The 21,948-nt window shown below is 43.7% G+C and overlaps 1 protein-coding gene across 2 annotated transcripts in view; it reads left to right on the top strand.

Moving 5' to 3' along the window:
* The window catches only part of cpne2 (copine II), a 242,180-nt gene that overhangs the window by 201,818 nt on the left and 18,414 nt on the right, over positions 1–21,948 (top strand). For both annotated transcript variants that reach the window (XM_078211019.1, XM_078211020.1), the window contains exon 15: positions 18,406–18,642. In XM_078211019.1, the coding sequence (XP_078067145.1) occupies positions 18,406–18,642 (237 nt within the window). The remainder of the gene's footprint in view (positions 1–18,405; positions 18,643–21,948) is intronic.

Genomic DNA, 21,948 nt, shown 5'->3' with positions numbered 1-21,948 from the left:
CTAGCTTGCTTGCTAGCCTACCATCAAAGACTTATGTTTGGGGGTTCAATTTTCGTACCAGCTGAGGTTATTCGTGAAGGCCCGCCTTCTCAATCTTAATCCTGGCCTGAGATGTGGTGATCCTCAGGTTAAATCACCACCATTCAGCTCTCCCCCTCAAAGAGGAGAATAGCCTGTGGTCATCTGGAACTATGGCGACTTTAATTTTTACCTATAGCTTTAGGAGCACCACTCTGCATCACACGTGGCTGACCAGGAGTCTCTCCCACCCTTCCCACCTGCCTTTGGCATGTTGGAAGCATTTTGCTTACAGTTACAGTTAGCACTGCTGCCTCACAGCACCAGGAACCTGGGTTCAATTCCAGCCTTGAGTGACTGTCTGTGTGGAGTTGGCACTGTCTCCCCATGTTTGCGTGGGTTCCCTCCGGGAGCTCTGGTGTCCTACCACAGTCCAAAGATGTGTGGGTTAGGCTGATTGGCCATGACAAATTGTTCCTTAGTGTCAGGGGTTTTAGCAGGGTAAATATTTGGTTTATGGAGATAGGGCCTGGGTGTCTTCACATTCCAGTCTCCGCATTCAAATGATCATCTTCCGCCATTTCCGCCAACTCCAGCATGACGCCACTACTCCAAACATCTTCCCCCCACCCCCTCGTCAGCATTCTGCAGGGACCATTCTCTCCAGGACACCCTTGTCCATTCCTCCATCACACCCAACACCTCACCCCCTGTCCACTGCACCTTCCCATGTAATTGTAGAAGCTGCAACACTTGCCCCTTTACCTCCTCTCTGCTCACTGTCCCAGGTCCTAAACACCACTTTCAGGTGAAGCAGTGCTTCACATTCACCTCCTTCAATCTGGTCTATTGCATTGGCTGCTCCCAATGCAATCTACTCTACATTGGAGAGTCCAAATGTAGACTGGGTGATCGCTTTGCTGAACACCTTCGGTTCGTCCGCAAGCAGGACCCAGACCTCCCTGTCCCTTGCCATTTCAGCACACCACCCTGCTCTCCTGTCCACATGTCCATCCTTGGCCTTCTACAATGTTCTAGTGAACCCCAACGCAAAGAACAAACAAAGAACAGTACAGCACAGGAACAGGTCCTTTGGCCCGGCTAGCCTGCGCCGATCACATTTATCTATCTAAACCAACGGCTTATATCTCTCTATTCCCCATTTGTTCATATGCCTATCAAGATAAGATTTAATGTGGCTAATGTAACTGCCTCAACCACCTCACCTGGCAGTGCATTCCAGGCCCCCACCACCCTCTGTGTAAAAAACTTCACCCACACATCTCCACTAAACCTTTCTCCCCTTATCTTCAACTCGTGTCCCCTTGTAACTGTCATTTCTGCCCTGGGAAAAAGCTTCCAACTGTTCACCCTCTCTATACCTCTCATAATTTTATAAACTTCTATTAGGTCGCCCCTCAGCCTCCATCTTTAAAGAGAGAACAATCCCAGTTTATTCAATCTCTCCTCATAGCTAATACCCTCCATACCAGGCAACATCCTTTTCTGCACTCTCTTCAAAGCCTCCACATCCTTCTGGTAGAATGGTGACCAGAATTGGACACAGTATTCTAAATTTTGATTTTTGATTTGATTTGATTGTCACATGTATTAACATACAGTGAAAAGTATTGTTTCTTACGCGCTATACGGATAAAGCATATCATTCATAGAGAAGGAAAGGAGAGAGTGCAGAATGTAGTGTTACAGTCATTGCTAGGGTGTAAAGAAAGATCAACTTAATGCAAGGTAAATCCATTCAAAAGTCTGACAGCAGCAGGGAAGAAAAGCTGTTCTTGAGTCGGTTGGTACGTGACCTCAGACTTTTGTATCTTTTTCCCGACGGAAGAAGGTGGAAGAGAGAATGTCCGGGGTGCGTGGGGTCCTTAATTATGCTGGCTGCTTTGCCGAGGCAGCGGGAAGTGTAGACAGAGTCAATGGATGGGAGGCTGGTTTGTGTGATGGATTGGGCAGAGCAGGAGCCATGGATTGGGCAGAGCGGTCTTGGGCAGAGCAGGAGCCATACCAAGCTGTGATACAACCAGAAAGAATGCTTTCTATGGTGCATCTGTAAACGTTGATGAGAGTTGTAGCTGACATGCCAAATTTCCTTAGTCTTCTGAGGAAGTAGAGGCGTTGGTGGGCTTTCGTAACAATAGTTTTGGCATGGGGGGACCAGGACAAGTTGTTGGTGATCTGGACACCTAAAAACTTGAAGCTCTCGACCCTTTCTACTTCGTCCCCGTTGATGTAGACAGGGGCATGTTAAGTTGATGACAATCTCCTTCGTTTTGTTGACATTGAGGGAGAGTTTATTGTTGCCGCACCAGTCCACCAGATTCTCTATCTCATTCATGTACTCTGTCTCATCATTGTTTGAGATCCAACCCACTATGGTGGTGTTGTCAGCAAACTTGAAAATTGAATTTGAGGGGAATTTGGCCACACAGTCATAGGTGTATGAGAAGTATAGTAGGGAGCTGAGAATACAGCCTTGTGGGGCACCGGTGTTGAGGATGATCGTGGAGGAGGTGTTGTTGCCTATCCTTACTGATTGCGGTCTCTGAGTTAGGAAGTTCAGGATCCAGTCGCAGAGGGAGGTGCTGAGGCCCAGGCCACAGAGTTTGGGGATGAGTTTCATGGGAATTATGGTGTTGAAGGCTAAGATGTAGTCAGTAAATAGGAGTCTGACATAGGTGTCCTTGTTATCTAGGTGTTCCAGTGTTGAGTGCAGGGCCTGGGAGATGGTCTGCTGTGGGCCTGTTGCAGCAGTAGGCAAACTGTAGTGGATCTAGGTAGTCCAGGAGGCTGAAATTGATTCGTGCCATGACTAGCCTTTCGAAGCACTTCATAATGATGGAAGTCAGAGCCACCGGCCGATAGTCATTAAATGTGGCCAAATCAACATTTTATACAACTGTAACATAATTTGCCAACTATAAGAAGGATGTGGAAGCGCTGGAAAGAGTGCAGAGGAGATTTACCAGGATGCTGCCTGGTTTGGAGGGTAGGTCTTATGAGGAAAGGTTGAGGGAGCTAGGGCTGTTCTCTCTGGAGCGGAGGAGGCTGAGGGGAGACTTAATAGAGATTTATAAAATGATGAAGGGGATAGATCGAGTGAACGTTCAAAGACTATTTCCTCGGGTGGATGGAGCTATTACAAGGGGGCATAACTATAGGGTTCATGGTGGGAGATATAGGAAGGATATCAGAGGTAGGTTCTTTACGCAGAGAGTGGTCGGGGTGTGGAATGGACTGCCTGCAGTGATAGTGGAGTCAGACACTTTAGGAACATTTAAGCGGTTATTGGATAGGCACATGGAGCACACCAGGATGATAGGGAGTGGGATAGCTTGATCTTGGTTTCAGATAAAGCTCGGCACAACATCGTGGGCCGAAGGGCCTGTTCTGTGCTATACTGTTCTATGTTCTATGATACTCGATGCCCCGTCTGATGATGGCATGCTTTTTTCACCACCCTTTCCACCTGTGCTGTCACTTTTAAGGGTCTGTGGACCTATACTCCCAGATCTCTCTGTGTGTCTATGCTCCAGATTGTTCTGCCATTTATTTTATAGCTCCCACCTGAATTGGATCTACCAAAATGCATCACCTCGCATTTGTCCAGATTAAATTCCATCTGCCATTTCTCCGCTCAATTTTCCAACCTATCTATATCCTGCTGTTTTCTCTGACAATCTTCATCCACAACTCCGCCAATCTTAGTATCATCCATAAACTTGCTAATCAAACCAGCTACATTTTCTTCCAAGTCATTTATATATATTACAAACAGCAGAGGTCCCAGCACTGATCCTTGCGGAACACTGCTATTTACAGACCTCCATTCAGAAGAACACCCTTCCACTGCCACCCTCTGTCTTCTGTGGCCAAGCCAGTTCTGAATCATTTAGCTAATACACCACTGATCCCGTGAGATTTAATTTTTTGCACCAGCCTGCCATGAGGGACTTTGTCAAATGCCTTACTAAGCCCATATAGACAACATCCACAGCCCTTCCTTCGTCAATCATTTTTGTCACCTCCTCAAAAAACTCAATTAGTGAGGCATGACCTCCCACGTACAAAACCATGCTGTCTGTCGCTAACAAGACCATTCAGTTCCAAATGTGTATAGATCCTATTCCTAAGAATCTTCCCCAACAGTTTCACTATCACTGATGTCAAGCTCACTGGCCTATAATCACCTGGGTTATCCTTCCTACCCTTCTTAAATAACGGGACAACATTGGTATCCTCCAATCCTTTGGTACCTCACTAGTAGTCAACGAAGAAACAAAGATTTCTGTTAGAGGCCCAGCAATTTCATCTCTTGTCTCCCTCAGTAACCTGAGATAGATGCCATCTGGCTCTTGGGATTTGTCTACCTTAATGCTTTTCACCTAACACTTCCTCCCTCATAATGATGACTTGTTCTAAAGGGTTTACACACCCCTCCAAGACACCATCAATAGACGTGTCCCTCTCCTTTGTGAATACCGATGCAAAGTACTCATTAAGGAGGAACTGGAGGAACAGCACCTCTGATTGGGCACTTTACAGCCTTCTGCCTTGAATATTAAGATCAACAACTTCATAGGATGAACTCTCTCCTCCACCTTCACCCCTTTTCCATTCATTTTATTTCATTTTGTTTCATCCTATTCATCCATTTTATCATCCTTCTTTCTCACCTTCATATTTCCACTTTTCATCCCAGCTCTCCTTCTTGCCCATCACCACCACCACCACCCCCCCCACCCCTGCCCCTGGCCATTTACAGGGCAACTGCCACATTCCTGAGGCAGTCCTTTAATAATCCACACCCCTGTTCTGCCATTCACACATTCTGATCACTTAATGGACACTTTTTTAGCACCTTCTCAGCCTGCTATATCCTCATTTACATTCCCTTTGTCTCATTCCACCCACACCACCTCCCCCCCCCCCCCACCATCTTTATAGTATAAAACTCTGTTGATTTCTTTGCTCTCAGCTCTGACAAAGGGTCATCTCGACTCGAAATGTTGCTCTATTCTCTCCCCACAGAAGCTGTCAGACCTGCTGAGATTTCCAGGATTTTCTGTTTTTGTTTCAGATTCCAGCATCTGCAGTATTTTGCTTTTACCTGGGTGGGATTGTTGTCGGTGCAGGCTCAATGGGCCAAATGGCCTGCTTCTGCAATGTAGGGATTCTGATTCTATGATTCTGTTTGGCCACATTATGAACGCACCTTCCTTTACTATCCAAACCCCGAGTGGGGCTCAAACCTGAAACTTCTGGCTCAGAGGCAGCAATGCTACCCACTGCACCACAAGTTCTCGATAGTTTCTACCTTGAAAGGGTTTTATATTAATGATGTATCTACAAACAATGCTTGTACATTATATGCAAGCTTTTTAAACAGCGCTTGTCAAAGGGCATGATTTATCAGTATGCCTTTAATGGGTTTGTCTAATATCATAGAACAGCAAAATTTAATAACTGCTGTCTTTTAAAAATATGGTTAGATGGTAATGACAGACCTAAAATGAGACTTTTTCAAAAGTTTTGATAGATTTGCCTAATAATGAAATCTAGATGTTTCCATGCAGTCTGAGAGCTTTCTTTTATGAATGTTGTGCAGCCGGCAGCAGTCATGTTATATCACCATCATTTGCTGCACTCCTATGCAAAATAACAATGTATTGTTTAATAGTAGATGGAGAAACCAGGAACTGTCAGTTATAGGAAACAACAATAACATATTTATGTAGCACCTTTCACATCATAAAATGTCCTGAGGAAGAGGTGGAAGGGGATAGGAAGGAATTACAGAACCTGGGACCGAGGGAACTGAAGACCAATGATGGAGTACTTATGATTTGGGATGCACAAGAGGCCAGAATTAGAGGAGCATAGATATCGCGGAGGGTGGTGGGCTTGGAGGTGATTACAGAGATAGAGTGGAGAAGACCTTCGAGGGGTTTGAAAACAAGAATGAGAAACTTAAATTCAAGGTGTTGCTTGCCCAGAAAGCTAGAAGCTACCAGAGTGACTGAACATTTGTGAAGAATAGATCATACCTGACTAGTTGTGCTAAATGTTTTGAGGTGATAACTAACAAGGTGGATGGGGGAATGTTTATGGATGACACCTATATGGATTTATTTCCAGAGGGCGAATGATAATATTCCACACAACAGTTTATTAGAAAACATGGGAGAAGTTATAATCTGAGGTAGTCTTGTGACACGCTTACTAATTAATTGAGAGGCAGGAGATAGAGAGTTGGTATAGAAATTGGAGAATGTGACAATTGATAAATAAGAGCAAAATACTGCAAATGCTGGAAATCTCTTAGCTCTGAAGAAGAGTCATACAGATCGAAACGTTAGGCGTGATTTTCCCGGTCCCTTGCACTGCTCAAGTAGTGCAGCAAGGCCGGGAAATACCGGAAGGAGGGCTTGGTGATTGGATTGAGGTGTTTCAGAATATATGAGTAGTTACAGAGAAGCGATTTCCTCTGATGGGACATTTGTGCAACATTCCAATTAGAGCTAATTCATTCAGGAGTGAAATCAGGAAGCACTTTTTCACTTGGAATTGTCATACCCATCATAATTTATATTCCCCTTACCCAAATCCTACCCGGGTTATCATTTTACAAAAAGTGAAAGGTCATTTTAAAAGAAATTAAATGATCAGAGAGGACCGACCACACTTCAGCCCCTGACGTACATTGAGTTTATTGATCTCAGTCAGAGTTAAGGGAGAGAGGGATACAAATGACTTCATTCACTATGCATTGCAGGGGAGGGTCGATAGGGGGAGGTTCCCTTCCCTCGTGACAGGGCAATGACAGTACAATGATGTGAATGATAGCTTTGATGACCCTTTGTCCTGGATGGTGTTAAGCTTCTTGTGTGTTTTTAGTGCAGCATCCATCCAGGCAAGTGGGGAGTATTCCATCACAATCCTGATTTGTGCCTTGTAGGTGGCGGACAGGCTTTGGGGAGTCAGGAGGTGAATTACTTGCCACAGGATTCCTAGCCTCTGAACTTCTCTTGTAGTATTTATATGGCTAGTTCAGTACAGTTTCCAGTCAATTGTAACCTCCAGGATGTTGATAGTGGGGGATTCAGTGATGGTAATGCCATTGAATGTCAAGGGACAATGGTTAAATTCTCTTATTAGTGATGGTCATTGCCTGGCACTTGCATGGCATGAATGTTACTTGCCACTTTTGTCAAAAAACTGAGTTCAGAGGAAAAACCTGATGTTTTCAGCCTAGGCAGGGGATAGGTGAGAGGAGATGTTACAAGAGTATATAAGGTACTGACCGGCAATGGGAAATCTTCATCTGTAGGATTATTTTGAGTTAAACCCTTATTGCAAGGCAAGGAGACGTAGGTAGAAGCTTGATAATAGGCAAGTTCAAGACTGATGTTAGGAAAAATGTCCCCAAACACAGAGTGATTAAAAGCTGGAATGATTTTCAGGGCAGTAGCAGAACCAAAAGCTCTGGAGTCATTCAGAAGGCAGTTCAATATAATGATGGGTGGGATTTTCTGGCTGCCCTTGCCCCAAGACCGGAAAATCTCACCCGAGGACAATGGACCTTTGCTTGGTCCGTGACCCGCCCGCTACAATTCCTGTGGTGGGTGGGATGGGAAAATTCTGCCTTGTAGGTTTCTATGCAAGGTAGAGCTGAATGGCCTTTTTAATATCAGTGGGCTGTACTTTGTTGCCAAGAAAATTCAGCAAAAAATGGAACACTAACATTAGGGAAAAAATCCCTCCGGCTCTTTACTGCCTCCCCTACCATTTATCTTTCTGTTAGTGTCAGCAATAAGAGACTCTTTTCCTCCCTTTCTACTGTGCATGCATTACGTGATCATTCCTGTTGCTGACGCTGTTAGTCATCCTGCTACTAAGGCCTCTCTGTACTTGTCTAGTTAAAGTATTTTTTATTCTTTCACGGAATGTGTGTGTCTTGCTGGCTAGGTTAGCATTTATTGTCCATCCCTAATTGCCCTTGAGAAGGTGTGCAATAGTGACCTATTGAAATTCACAAAATCACCGAATTGTTACAGTGCAGAAGAAGGTCATTCACCCCACTGTGTCTAAACCGTAATCTTGAGAGCGTTTCCAAGACAATGGCCTTTGTGGAGACGTTACACGATTGAACCAGTCCTCTCCAGCATAAAAGGATTATTTTTTCCTGTCAGTGTGGAGTTAAGAACAGAGTTGCAAGGTGCCCCATGGGCAGTGAAAATTCTTTGCGTTTATTAATTATTTCCTCTTGCTATGCTGCAGAAAAATACTCCAGATAAAAAATTGTACAAGGTCACAATTCCCTTTCCACTTTTCCCTTGTGAGGAAGTGTGTGGCCTTTGAGACTTTTATTAACATTTCAAGAAACACAGGAGTGACCTCACTTCTTATTCATGCTGCCTTTCCCCCACTCCACCAACTCCCGCCACCGGATCACCACCCACCCCACAACCAATCCAGAGTAGAAGTTTTGAGTTATTTGCTGGCCTCTAGAAGGAGGTGCTTTAATGCGCAAGACTCTCAACATTAAAAAAAATGTTGTCTGCTGCCAACGTCAAATTTGTCCACAGTTCTCTCAATCTCACACAGTCTCAATGCTGAGAATCTGGCTGCTTAAAATGTGCCAGTTTACCAAGTGTAGTCATTGCAAATCATCAGGTTCCCACATTCACTCTGTATTGAGTTAGCTGATCCCACCTGGACTGATTGCAAATTCCACCCCTAGGCCCCCAACACTGCCTCCCACCCCACCTTCCTCAGTCCAGGGAGGGGAAAATTAAACTGAAACTCCTGACCCCAGTCACTGTCCCGTGGTCTATCTACACCTGGGAATGTACCTGGGAATGTTGGATAGGATAATAGGTGCATTCAGCTGTGTTACTCACTGCAAACTCACACATGAAGAATGGCCTTACTAGGGTGAGATACTAGAAGGCAGCAGCTGTCAGTGAGAAGGAGACAGCAATAAGGAAGGGGGAAAGAATGTCCCAATATATGCACAACACAAATAAGGGAGTGATATTCTCCTGTGGTTTACATCTACTGGAGCCCTTGGTATATTTCTTGTACTTTTTCAATGTCAATTTATTTTGTCTGTTAACACCCTTGCGAAGCACCTTGAAACATTTTACTACTAAAGATGCTATATGAATGCAAGTTGTTATTGTGTGCAGTGTTTACTTCTGGGCTGACACTTCCATGACTCTGCCAGTGATTAGCACGATGCAAATCTGCCTCTCTAATTCTGATGTGTATTATCGGGTTTACCAAATGGATGGTTAGCACTTTCCCTCAGGAAGAATTTGCAGCACAGAAATAGTAATTTAGTCTAACTGACCTGCGCCAGATGTTTACCCTCCACATGAGCCTCCTCCTGCCCTTCTTCATCTGAACTTATTAGCATATCCTTCCATTCTTTTCCACCTTTTCTGTTTATCCAGCTTCCCTTTAAGTATGTCTATACTCCATTGCACTTAATGGCAGTAAGTTCCACATTCTGAGCACTCTCCGGGTAAATAAGTTGCTCCCTAATTCCTTATTTGAAAACCAAATCCACTTAAATCTTCCTCCTCCCTGAATAACAGCTGTGTTAGCATGAGGCACATTTCACAACCTGGTGCTTAAGGTGTGAGGCAACAATGCATATCCTAGGGAAAAACATAAAATGTAAAAGTGGAATCTCTTAAGATTAACTTCAGTGGTGAGTGATGAATGCTTAAGAGTTGAGTTTAGTATTCAGTTACAGCTGCTGCTGGGCACTATCATTATCCATCGACACCACTGTCACTATTACAGTGCAGTAAGAAGTCTCACAACACCAGGTTAAAGTCCAACAGGTTTATTTGGTAGCAAATACCATAAGCTTTCGGAGCACTGCTCCTTCGTCAGATGGAGTGGTCTCTGTTCTCAAACAGGGCACAGACACAGAAATCAAATTACAGAATACTGATTCAGTCTATTCTAATCAGTATTCTGTAATTTGATGTCTGTGCCCTGTTTGAGAACAGAGACCACTCCATCTGACGAAGGAGCAGTGCTCCGAAAGCTTATGGTATTTGCTACCAAATAAACCTGTTGGACTTTAACCTGGTGTTGTGAGACTTCTTACTGTGCTTACCCCAGTCCAACGCCGGCATCTCCACATCATGACTATTACAGTGCTCCAGTGAGAGAACTCCAGTGAGAGCACTGTGTTTAGAGAGTGTTAAGTACAAAGACCTATTTGCCAGTTAATGATTGGACACGTGCACTGACCACACGGAATCCCTGCAGGACAATGTGATTAATCTGATTGTGATTAATGACTGCGGAAAGGTTGTTTGATTTCCTCCCTGGACCTGCCAATTACTCCGCTTACACAAGGTATCAGATTCAATCCCAATCTTACTGATCTAAATGAAGTAATTGCCTGTGTTTACTTAGCATCACCTCCCTGGGGAGTAAATGCAGTCAATGGGCAAATTGTTTGGCTCTGGGTATCAGAACGTGAGTGGGAAACGGAATCTGCATATTTCTGAGTCAGAGTCAGGCTGACCTAAAAGACAGATGGACCTTTGATGAATGAGCTGTTCTAAGTAATTAGAATGGAATTAAGGAGTGCTTCTGCTGTTGAAGCTCTAGAAAGCATAGACAGACTTGCATTTCTATATCGAGCCTTTCCATGGCTTCAAAGACATTCCAAAATGCTTTACAGCCGATGAAATGTAGGAAACACAGCAGCCAATTTGCACGTGTAAGCTCCCACAAGCTGCCGCTCCCACTGCACAGGTTTCAAAATGGGGAGGTGCATCAGCGGAGAGAGAACAGAGCTCACTGAAACATTAGCTCTGTTCTCTCTCCACAGAGGCTATCAGACCTGCTGAGATTTTCCAGCATTTTCTGTTTTTGTTTCAGATTTCAGCATCCGCAGTATTTTGCTTTTAACTTAATGTTATCATGATGTTGGTTGAGGGATTAACATTATAAGAAGTTTAACAACACCAGATTAAAGTCCAACAGGTTTATTTGGTAGCAAAAGCCACACAAGCTTTCGAGGCTCTAAGCCCCTTCTTCAGGTGAGTGGGAATTCTGTTCACAAACAGAATTTATAAAGACACAGACTCAATTTACATGAATAATGGTTGGAATGCGAATACTTACAACTAATCAGTCTTTAAGAAACAAAACAATGGGAGTGGAGAGAGCATCAAGACAGGCTAAAAAGATGTGTATTGTCTCCAGACAAGACAGCCAGTGAACATTGTACATTGTACAATGTACATGGTACATTGGGGAAACTATGCAGACGCTGCGACAACGGATGAATGAACACCGCTCGACAATCACCAGGCAAGACTGTTCTCTTCCTGTTGGGGAGCACTTCAGCGGTCACGGGCATTCGGCCTCTGATATTCGGGTAAGCGTTCTCCAAGGCGGCCTTCGCGACACACGACAGCGCAGAGTCGCTGAGCAGAAACTGATAGCCAAGTTCCGCACACACAAGGACGGCCTCAACCGGGATATTGGGTTCATGTCACAATATTTGTAACTCCCACAGTTGCGTGGACCTGCAGAGTTTCACTGGCTGTCTTGTCTGGAGACAATACACATCTTTTTAGCCTGTCTTGATGCTCTCTCCACTCCCATTGTTTTGTTTCTTAAAGACTGGATTAGTTGTAAGTATTCGCATTCCAACCATTATTCATGTAAATTGAGTCTGTGTCTTTATAAATTCTGTTTGTGAACAGAATTCCCACTCACCTGAAGAAGGGGCTTAGAGCCTCGAAAGCTTGTGTGGCTTTTGCTACCAAATAAACCTGTTGGACTTTAACCTGGTGTTGTTAAACTTCTTACTGTGTTTACCCCAGTCCAACGCCGGCATCTCCACATCAGGATTAACATTAGCCAGGACACCGGGGATAACTCCCTGGCTTTTCTTCAAAATAGAACCATCCAATTGTTTATCTAGACAATAGCAGCCAGTGCAGTGCCAGCATTAAGGGCTGAACTTTACGGGACACCCACATGCAGAAAGGGAGGTGGGTGAGGGCGGCATGCCATCGACGGTGTACCCACCACCCGTACACCCGCCCCGCCTTTTCCACAATTTCTAGGCGCCAGGAAAGTATTGGGTGGGTCGCCTGTCCCAATTGAAGCCCTTAAGTAGGCAATTGATGCTTTCAACGCTCCTTCATATGGAACAAGTCAATTAGTCAAGTGAGTGATTTGCAGAAGTTATTGAGAAGTTCTTGGCCAAAGGATCATGTCATTCACTTGACGGTATAGTTCTGGCAAGGGACTGTTTATTTGGAAGTATTCCCATCTTAGTTTAGTTGAAAATTTGAGGATTTTTATATTTGTCTATTTTTATACATGTGAAGGGTTGGAGGGTAGATAAACCATGAGTAGATGGATGAGGGGGAAATAGCCGATCCAGTTATTGCAGTTCCTTGAGAAGCCATCAATGCTGCAGTGCAAGTAAAGTATCAGACAAATAAAAGAATACATATTTCAGAATCTTCCATTGCTATTGTTATGACTACAGGTTCCATGTTAACACTGATACGACTACTTCTTTTAAACAAGTTGTCATCTAATGATAGGCCCAGGATTGTTCTAAAAATAAAGAAGCCGCATAAAATACTGAGGGAAATGCAGTCCCTATCTTAAAATACTGAATTATTAAGCAGCTATGTCATGGTTGTATTTGATCTCTCCATTCAGCCATCCCTCATTTTACCTTCATTAAAATACGGAATTTCATGCATTTCCAACTGAGAGAACAGGGTTTGTAGTTCATGCATCTGATGTGAATTGCAATCAGCCTTCACCATGTCCACTATGTAAAACAAACACAACCCCCAAATCAATTCATATAATTAAATCGTTTTTCCTATTTTCTGAAGCCTGTTTTTTTTGTTAAATAATCATTACATATTCTGTTCATATTTTACTGTCTCTACAAACAGCAACATTCATTCCTTTCTGACTAAAAATATCATCAATGTTTCCCAGGGCTAGGGAATAACCCTAGTAGTGCGTAATAAAAACAGAAAATGCTGGATAAACTCAGCAAATCGAGCAGAAACTGGAGAGAGAAACACAGGGCGTGATTCTCCAGTCTCCCAGCCGCCTGTTTCCCGGCAGTGGAAGGCGGCCTGCTGTTCGCTGGCAGTGGGATTCTCTGGTCCCGCCGTTGTCAAGGGGATTCCCCATTGATATCACCCCTGCCGCACGGAACCCATGGGTGGGGGTGCGCTGCTAGCGGGACTGGAGAATCCCGCCAGCATGAATGGCCAGAGAATTTCGGCCACAGTTAACACTTCAAATGCACATGACCCATCTACAGAACTATAGACATTGGTACCTTCTGTAGAAGAGTCATTCAGACTCGGAATGTTAACTCTGGGCAACATCTTACAGAGTGTTTCCCGACAGTGCCAGCATGTTTTCGAACTGTTTCTTATGCCTCATTAGTAATAATTTATGTGACCTTGATTAAGTTGCATAATGACAGACATCAGCATGATACTTTGCATGGGGGGCACATCAGTGTTATCTGTGTGTTGTTGCAGTCTTACTGGGAATGTCAGCTCAATGTTTGGGACATAGGCTTGTGAAGGGTTAACAGTTGGCCTCTACTAAACAGCAGTGCTTTTTGGCTGCACACTATTTAATGGCATAACCACAAGTAAGGGGAGGCTGGGCTGGCTATTCAAACAAGTGTCTGTCTCTTGTGGCAGATGAGACACAGCTGAATCATGCGAGGCCAGCAATTAACATATCCAGCTCATTCCTAGAGGTCACCCTGTTTCTGCCAGGTCACAAGAGGTGAAGAGCTGAGCAACCTGGAGATGTATCGTTACACGCAAGCACCCTTGACAATTGGTTTTGGCCTTGTGGGCAGTATCTCCTCTTTGTCCTCACACCGCTGCCTGAGTGTGGGTTCCAATCAAACCGCAGTCATCCTTCCCCGAGTGCAAGGCTCTTCAGGCTGCATGAGGGGAGACACAGCCCATTCCTGATTCCCCCACTCTGCCCTGAAAATTCACCCTCTCATGGGACCCCACCTGGGCAACTCACAGTCCCTCCCCTACTCCATGCTGAGCCTTTTGTTTTCAAACCCTCCCACCCTCTGGCCAACTCCCACTGGGGAAAGACTCTCCCTCAGCTGCAATATGGACAGGAACCCAGGAAGGAGGAAACAGGAAGCGCTGCCTGCACACCAGCCTCACAGCTCCTTTAGAGCAAGGAGTGCCCTGAAATGAAGGGAAGGCAAGGCCTGCAAGTAACCCCTGTGAAACCTGCCCCTCAATATGGCGATTGTGGGACCCCCACCCTTGCCCTGAATGTCACTTACCTGTGTCGCCCACGTCCTCTCCAGTGCCCCCTGAGCAGTGAACACCCCGGAGAGTGCTGGCTGCTTGAGTGCTCACTTATGAACCCCGCCCGCCCCCCCCCCTCAGAGGTGAAGGCGCCAAATTCACGCTTATGTAGAGCTCTTGTAAATGGCATTGGCGTGACTGCACACCAAATATCCGCTATGGGGGAAGTCCCAGAGAGAGTGCTAGCTAATGACATGCTAATGTATTAAAATGAGCTTTCTGCAGTCCCGCATCGTGTTTCACGCTACTCCACTGATGAGGGGCCGGGAAGATTGGAACTCGGAAACTCACCAGCACGAATTGCACTTTCTGGATTTTGGCGCTTGCTGGCACTCCCGCAGATGGAGAGTGCGAGCTCAAAATCACCCCTTATAAGAGCAACATCACAGAAATGGTTTAAGGAGAAGGTCCACCACCACTTTCCCAGGGCAAATTTACCTGGATGATGAATCTAACCTAGTCCATATCATAAATACTTCTGGAAGAAATTAAAAAGGAAGGCTTCCCTTTTAAGAAGGCAGCTTAGCACCACCTTGCAAAGGGCTATTAGAGATGGGCAATAAATGCTGGCTTAGTCAGCAACGCCTACATCCCGTGAATGAATTTTTTAAAATTCACCTCGTCACATCTCAAAAATGTTTAATAATATTTTGTGTTGCCGCTGAGGGTAGATGGATGGATGGATGATTCCTGTCAAACACTAGCAACAAGGTGACTTAAGCAACCAACTTAGAACTTAGCACAACAAGTTCTGATGAAAGCTCATCGACTGAAATGCTGGCTCTGTCTTTCTCTCCACAGAAGTTGCCTGACCTGCTGAGTATTTTCAGAATTTTCTAGTTTTATTAGATATCAGAATATTTTTTGCACAAAACAAGAATATTGGGGATGGTTAAGCACAGGTCCTTGCTGCTGTTGAGTCTTAGCTGGTGAACTTCTCCGGTATATGGTTTAGTAAATACAGCATCATCAAATTCAGAGGAAAAACAAATGAAAGGTTTAGGTGTGTTATTTTGAGGCTCCTTTGTATAAATACATTTTCCATATTCACATATTCCTGCCTTTGATGGCTCATCTTAGTCATTTACTTCTAAACCTATTATTTTCAGGAAGAGCAGAACACCTTTAGACTAGAAAATCACTTATGGGACTCAGCACTTTCCATTTGGTAGTTCTGTGTAAACAGAAAACAGCAAGACTCAGTGACTGTATTCAAATGTTAATTGAGTTTGGCTCCTTGCCATTGCAGTCATCAACTACAGTTACGTCTAAGAACAGCTTCACTAGCTGCCTGGCTCAGTTTTTCTACAAATAGAATGATCTACGAGTTTTTTAAACTTTTCTTTAAAATATCTACTCAGTAGATAGTTTGGGCTTTTAATGTGCCACATGAACACAAGGGAGATAGCGATGTGAAATGCTCATTCAGCCTGTTGGATCAACCATTCAGGAACATCCTATAGTTTCTTCACCAAACCATCTAATTCAGGCTGGTCCAATCACTCCAGGGGGAATGTCAGTGGGGGTGGGAGGTGTGGTGGGGCACATTTCAAGTTTTTTCTCACTCGGGGCAGATGATTAAATTTCAGGAAGATAAGGTTTCAAACAACATTTAAAATGAATTTTTAAAATATAGATGTCAAAGCAGTAAATTTCAAAGCATAATAATTAATAAAAATGCCGGTGAAAATGTGCCAAACAGCAGAGTTTTTCAACATTACTTAAATTCTACCTCTGCTAATAAATATTGCAAACGGTAGAGGATTATGAATGCTTTGATCTTAAGTTGGAAATGCCATGCATATTGTCAGGTCCCAAAAAAGAGCTGTATGTTACTTAGAACGGTAAAGTATTTGTGGGATACTCTTATGCATCTCCAATTTTCTTCACTCCACCATTGGTAGTGTACTTTCGAATCTGTAAGCCCTTAGTTTTGGAATTTTCTCCCTATGTCGATCCACTTCTTTGCCAGCAATACAGGAAGAACTACATTTCTAAACTACTTCATTAGATGTAAAGTAATTTGGAATGGCCTGAGGTACTGAAAGGCACTGATATGAATGCAAGCCTTTTTTTCTTTCTACCAACACACCTTTAAAGTACTCCTCAAAACCCAGTTCTTCAAACCAGCTTTTATTCAAATATCTCTTTATGTGGCTTGGTATCAATATTTTACTGTGAAGTGCTGTGGGATATTGTATGCTGTTGGAAAGAGCCAAAAAATGCCAGTTGCTGTTGATTCTCTTCATAGATTGCTACCTCCACTTTCTTATGCGTCTTAGTTAATTGGTTCTCGCTGGGGTACAGATCCATGGACGCTTACCTCCCTCCAGTATCCCATCAAGTGACCAATCCTAATGTTCAAAGGCCACAGTTTTGTTTATCATCTCCCTAGACCAGGAGGCTGGGAATTGAACCTGGGACTATATGACTATTACTTCCTTTCCCAGTAGGTCATCGCGGAGAAATCTGAATGATTTACAATGTTGGTGAATTTCCAATTTTATTCTTAATTCCCCTGCCCACCCCACAGCTGAAAAAGGCCAGCAGGTAAACCAATGCCAGTCCTCAAGTTCAAATAATTCATTGAAGTGAGAGGACATTTACAAACAAGACTGGATTCAGTTGTCTGTACCTGCACACACATAATAAAAGGTATAAGTGTATCTCACCACTGAGATGAACAAATCAATATTTATTTGTGCAGAAAGAAACAGATATGTGGTACAATAATAATCCTTACCCTGCTGAAAAGAATGAGGGTTCTGCACTGTTCAAATATTATTTTGAAAGGTTCTTTTAACTTTGTCAAATGTACAATTTATGTGGAAACATGTCAAGCGATTGATTTGTTAGAATCATAGAAACTAGAAGCAGGAGTAGGCCATTCAGCCCTTCGAGTCTGCTCCGCCATTCATTTTGATTATGGCTGATCATTGAATTCAATATCCTCATCCCTCCTTCCTCCCATATCCCTTGATCCCTTTAGCCCCAAGAACTATATCCAATTTCTTGAAATCAGACATTTTAGCCTCAATTACTTTCTGTGGTAGTGAATTCCACACATTCACCACTCTCTGGGTGAAAACATTTCCCCTCACATCAGTTCTAAAAGGTTTACCCCTTATCTTCAAACTATGACCCCTAGTTCTGGACTCCCCCACCATTGGGAACATTCTTTCTGAATCTATCCTGTCTAACCCTGTTAGAATTTTATAAGTTTCTATGAGGTCCCCTCTCACTCTTCTAAACTCCAGTGAATATAATCTGAACTGACTTAGTCTCTCCTCATATGACAGACCTGCTATCCCAGGAATCAGCTGGGTAAACCTTTGCTCTACTCCCTCTATAGCAGGGGCATCCTTCCTCAGAAAAGGACACCAAAAACCTGCACACGATATTCCAGATGTGGCCTCACCAATGCCCTACACAATTGTAGCAAAACATCCCCTGCTCCTGTGTTCAAATCCTCTCACTAAGAAGGCCAACATTTAATTTGCCTTCTTTACTGCCTGCTTCCTGTAGGTATTACACTTAATTCTCATTTAGCAATATTTCTCACTATTACATAATTACATTTTTCTCTTTCATAGATATAATGAAGTACTGTTAATGTGGGTATCAGAAAGCACCATCTCCCTACTCATTGGACAGTAGTGAATGGTTTTCCCTGATTTTGCAATAGCTTTTGAAATCAGGCACTGCTGCTCCAATATTTTCACCAGCATCATACTTGTATATTTGGCACACCAGTAAGCTTCTTCTTTATTTTAAGCCAATACAAAATGCCAAGCAAGTTTGATTTAAATGATTAGTTAATGCAAAACTGCACGATCCACTACCACCCTTGATTCCTGTTTGACAATATCAGGCCCACCTCTATGGATCCATCTAATTCACAAAGAACTTAGCTGCAAGTACAATTTTATATTGTGCCATTGTGCTCTCATTGCCAAGGAGGAGTCTTATTTTCTACCTTTATTCACAGCAATACTTTATCCTTCTGATCATAACGGATGGTGTCATCAGCGACATGGACGAGACCAGACACGCCATTGTGCAAGCAGCCAAACTCCCCATGTCAATTATCATCGTAGGGGTTGGCAATGCTGACTTTGCAGCCATGGAGTTCCTGGATGGAGACAATCGAGTTCTGCGATCATACACTGGGGAAGAAGCCACGCGAGACATCGTACAATTTGTGCCATTCCGAGAATTTCGAAATGTAAGTCTTAACTGTCTAGTCGTTTGGTGTCCTGTCTGAGAGAAACCGTATCTTATTGCCTTTGGAGAGGAAAGGTATCACCAATAGCCGATGAGTCTCCCCCTCACCTCAGCTGAGCTATGGGGAGGTTCCAAGCAGAGATCGGGCATTTCCCCATGGAGGGAGGCAGTGGTATTTTCATTGGATGAGTAATCCAGAGACCCAGAGTGGGATGGTGAAATTTGAATGCAGTAAAAATCTGGAATTAAAAGTCTAATGATGACCATGAAATCTCTGTCGACCTGGTTCAGTAGAGAAGGAAAAGTTAAGTGGGACATCTTCCCTCAGCCATTGGTCAACAGTGGTATTCTCACTGACCTACAAACAAGATACCCAGTGTCCTTTCACACACAGGATGGTTGTGTGCAAACTGTTGGTGGGAGAGGATGTGAAAGATGGTGAATAATCTTGAAAGAAGTTATTCATCGATTAAAAAGAAAACTAAAGTGTCTCTAAATTTCACTTAAAAAAACAGACCACATGCAATAGCTTGGAGTTTGTCCCCTTAGTCTTGAACATTTCAATTGACCCAGCATCTACCTCTTGGAGAGAACTTTTTTCACCAACTTGGTCCCATGATCTCATAACTGGCAAGTTCTAATTCTGGAAGAAAATACAGAAGCAAGGAGGAGAGAATGTTTTAAATAGTATCAGCCATTAGAACACCAATCTGTGCTGCATTATGATTTGGCTGAAACATATCATTTCACACACACCTCAACTTCAGTTTAAAGTGAACAGTACTGAGGCGGTGCCAAGTGGAAGCTAGATTGGCTGATGAGTGATACATCCCTATGAGCAAAGTGGTATTGACACATCAGTGTGCCAACACAAACCCATGACCAAAAGGCAGCTATAAAGTTGCCTCTTACCAGGGTTGGTTGGGGACAGGAGGGATCTGGCGGGACAGTCATACCTTTTGAGTTACCCTCCCTGTGTAGAAAAGCCACCAACTGCCATCGCACCACTCCATGTCACAAGATTTTGATGTGACAATGTGCTAGATCACAGCCTACCCAAGAACTGAATCTTAGTTAAATGTTCATTAACATTATCCTGATATTCACTTTACTTAACATGCTTTATGAAACGTGTAAGGTGGCAAACTGCAGGCTATTCACATTGGAGCATTGTAATGCTTGGTGCATGCAACTCAGAAATATATCCCCCATGATAGAGGAGAAATGAGCAGGACCCACTGAATAAAAATGTTTCATAATTTCACTCCTGAAAGATCTGTCTCAAGCCTTTAGACTATCCCCTGGTCCTAGACTTCCCAACCAGCAGTAATAATTTTAAACCATAGAATTCCAACACTGCAGAAAGAGGCCATTCAGCCATGAGAGTCTGCACCGACTCTCCAAAAGAGCATCCCACCCAGGATCTCCCCTCCACTCCTCCGGTTTCCTCCCACAGTCCAAAAGACCTGATGGTTAGGTGCACTGGCCATGTTAAGTTCTCCCTCTATACCCAAACAGCTGCTGGAGTGTGGCGACTAGGGGATTTTCACAGTAACTTCATTGCAGTGTTAATGTAAGCCTACTTGTGACAATAATAAATAAAATAAACCCTATTTCCATGCATTCACCATGGCTAATCCATCTAACCAGCACATATTTTGACTGTGGGAGGAAACCAGAGCACCCAGAGGAAACTCACGCAGACATGGGGAGAACGTGCAAACACTACACAGACAGTTACCCAAGGCCGGAATTGAACCCGTGTCCCTGGCGCTGTGCAACAGCAGTGCTAACCACCATGATGCCGCCTCTCTCCATCTGCCCTGTCCAGTCACCCTAACATCTTGCAAACTTCAGTTAAATCACCCCTTAACCTTCTAAATTCCAGGGAATGTCCCCTAGTTTGTGCAATTGCTCCTCAAAATGTAACCCTTGGTCACCAGGTATCATCCTGGTAAATCTACGCTGCCCTCCAAAATTAATATACTCTTCCTCGGGTGCGGTGTCCCACAATTGCTCATTGGCCTCCAGATGATGCCTAGGTGGGGCTTTGTATAGCTGAAGTTTTATCTTCTATCCCTTTGTCTTCTATCCTCTAGATATAAAGGATTCCCTTGGCCTTTTAAATTATTTTCTGTATCTGTCCAAGACATTTTAATAAACTGTTTCCCTGGATTTCCAAGTCTCTTTGGATCTTCACTATTTCTAACCTTTCACCAGCTTGGGTCCAATAAACTGTTTCCCTGGATGTCCAAGTCTCTTTGGACCTTCACTATTTCTAACTTTTCACCGGCTTGGGCCATTGTTTGTGTGGCGTTTGCACATTCTCCCCGTGTCTGCGTGAGTTTCCTCCGGGTGCTCCAATTTCTTCCCACAGTCCAAAGATGTGCGGGTTAGGTGGATTGGCCATGCTAAATTGCCTCTTAGTGTCAGGGGGACTAGCTAGTGTAAATGCATGGAGTTATGAGGATAGGGCCTGGGTGGGATTGTGGTTGGTGCAGACTCGATGGGCCGAATAGCCTCCTTCTGCGCTGTAGGGATTCTATGATTCTATGATTTAGAAGGTACCATCCATTTAGGTCCAAAATGGATGACTTCTCATTTGCCTAATTTGTTCTATTTGCCACAGTTTTGCCCATTCACTTAACCTATCAAAATCCCTTTGTAATGTTGCGCCTCCATTTACATTGCTTACAATGTTGCTTACAATGTGTGTCAACCGAAAATTTGGATATGTGGCCTTATCCTATCATCTCAGTTGATAATAAAGTACCCAGAACAGATCCATGTGGGTCACACACTAGTCACATCCTGTCAAATAGAGTACCTGCCCATTCTACCGCTGAGCTACCCTCTGTCTTCTGTTGCTCAGCCTCCCACTCAGCCTCCCAATCATATTAATCATTTCCCATCAATTCCATAAGCATCAACTCTAGTGAACAGTCTCTTATCAAATGCCTTCTAGAAGTTCATATAATTAACATCCCTAGACACTGCCCTGTCCACTATTTTAGTCACCTCTTCAGAAAAGTCAGTCAATTCATCTGGCATGGAGTTTCTTTGGGATATCTAACACTCTGATCTCTTCCTCTAGTATAAATACTGGCAATGTATGCGTCAGCATGTTCCTCATTTCCTTATTTTCATTGACAAAATCACCGTAATTAGATTTTAAGAGGCCCACATTGTTCCTGAGACCACACTTTCTTTCCTAATGCAATTGTAAACCTTTTTTGTGTGGATTTAATATTGTAGAATAAGGGTGTTTGGCAGAGCAAGGCTTAATATGGGACTGGGGAATATCGAG

This window comes from Mustelus asterias, chromosome 4 (assembly GCF_964213995.1).
Source record: "Mustelus asterias chromosome 4, sMusAst1.hap1.1, whole genome shotgun sequence".
Classification (NCBI taxonomy): domain Eukaryota; kingdom Metazoa; phylum Chordata; class Chondrichthyes; order Carcharhiniformes; family Triakidae; genus Mustelus; species Mustelus asterias.
This window is presented reverse-complemented; position numbering and strand designations above follow the sequence as displayed.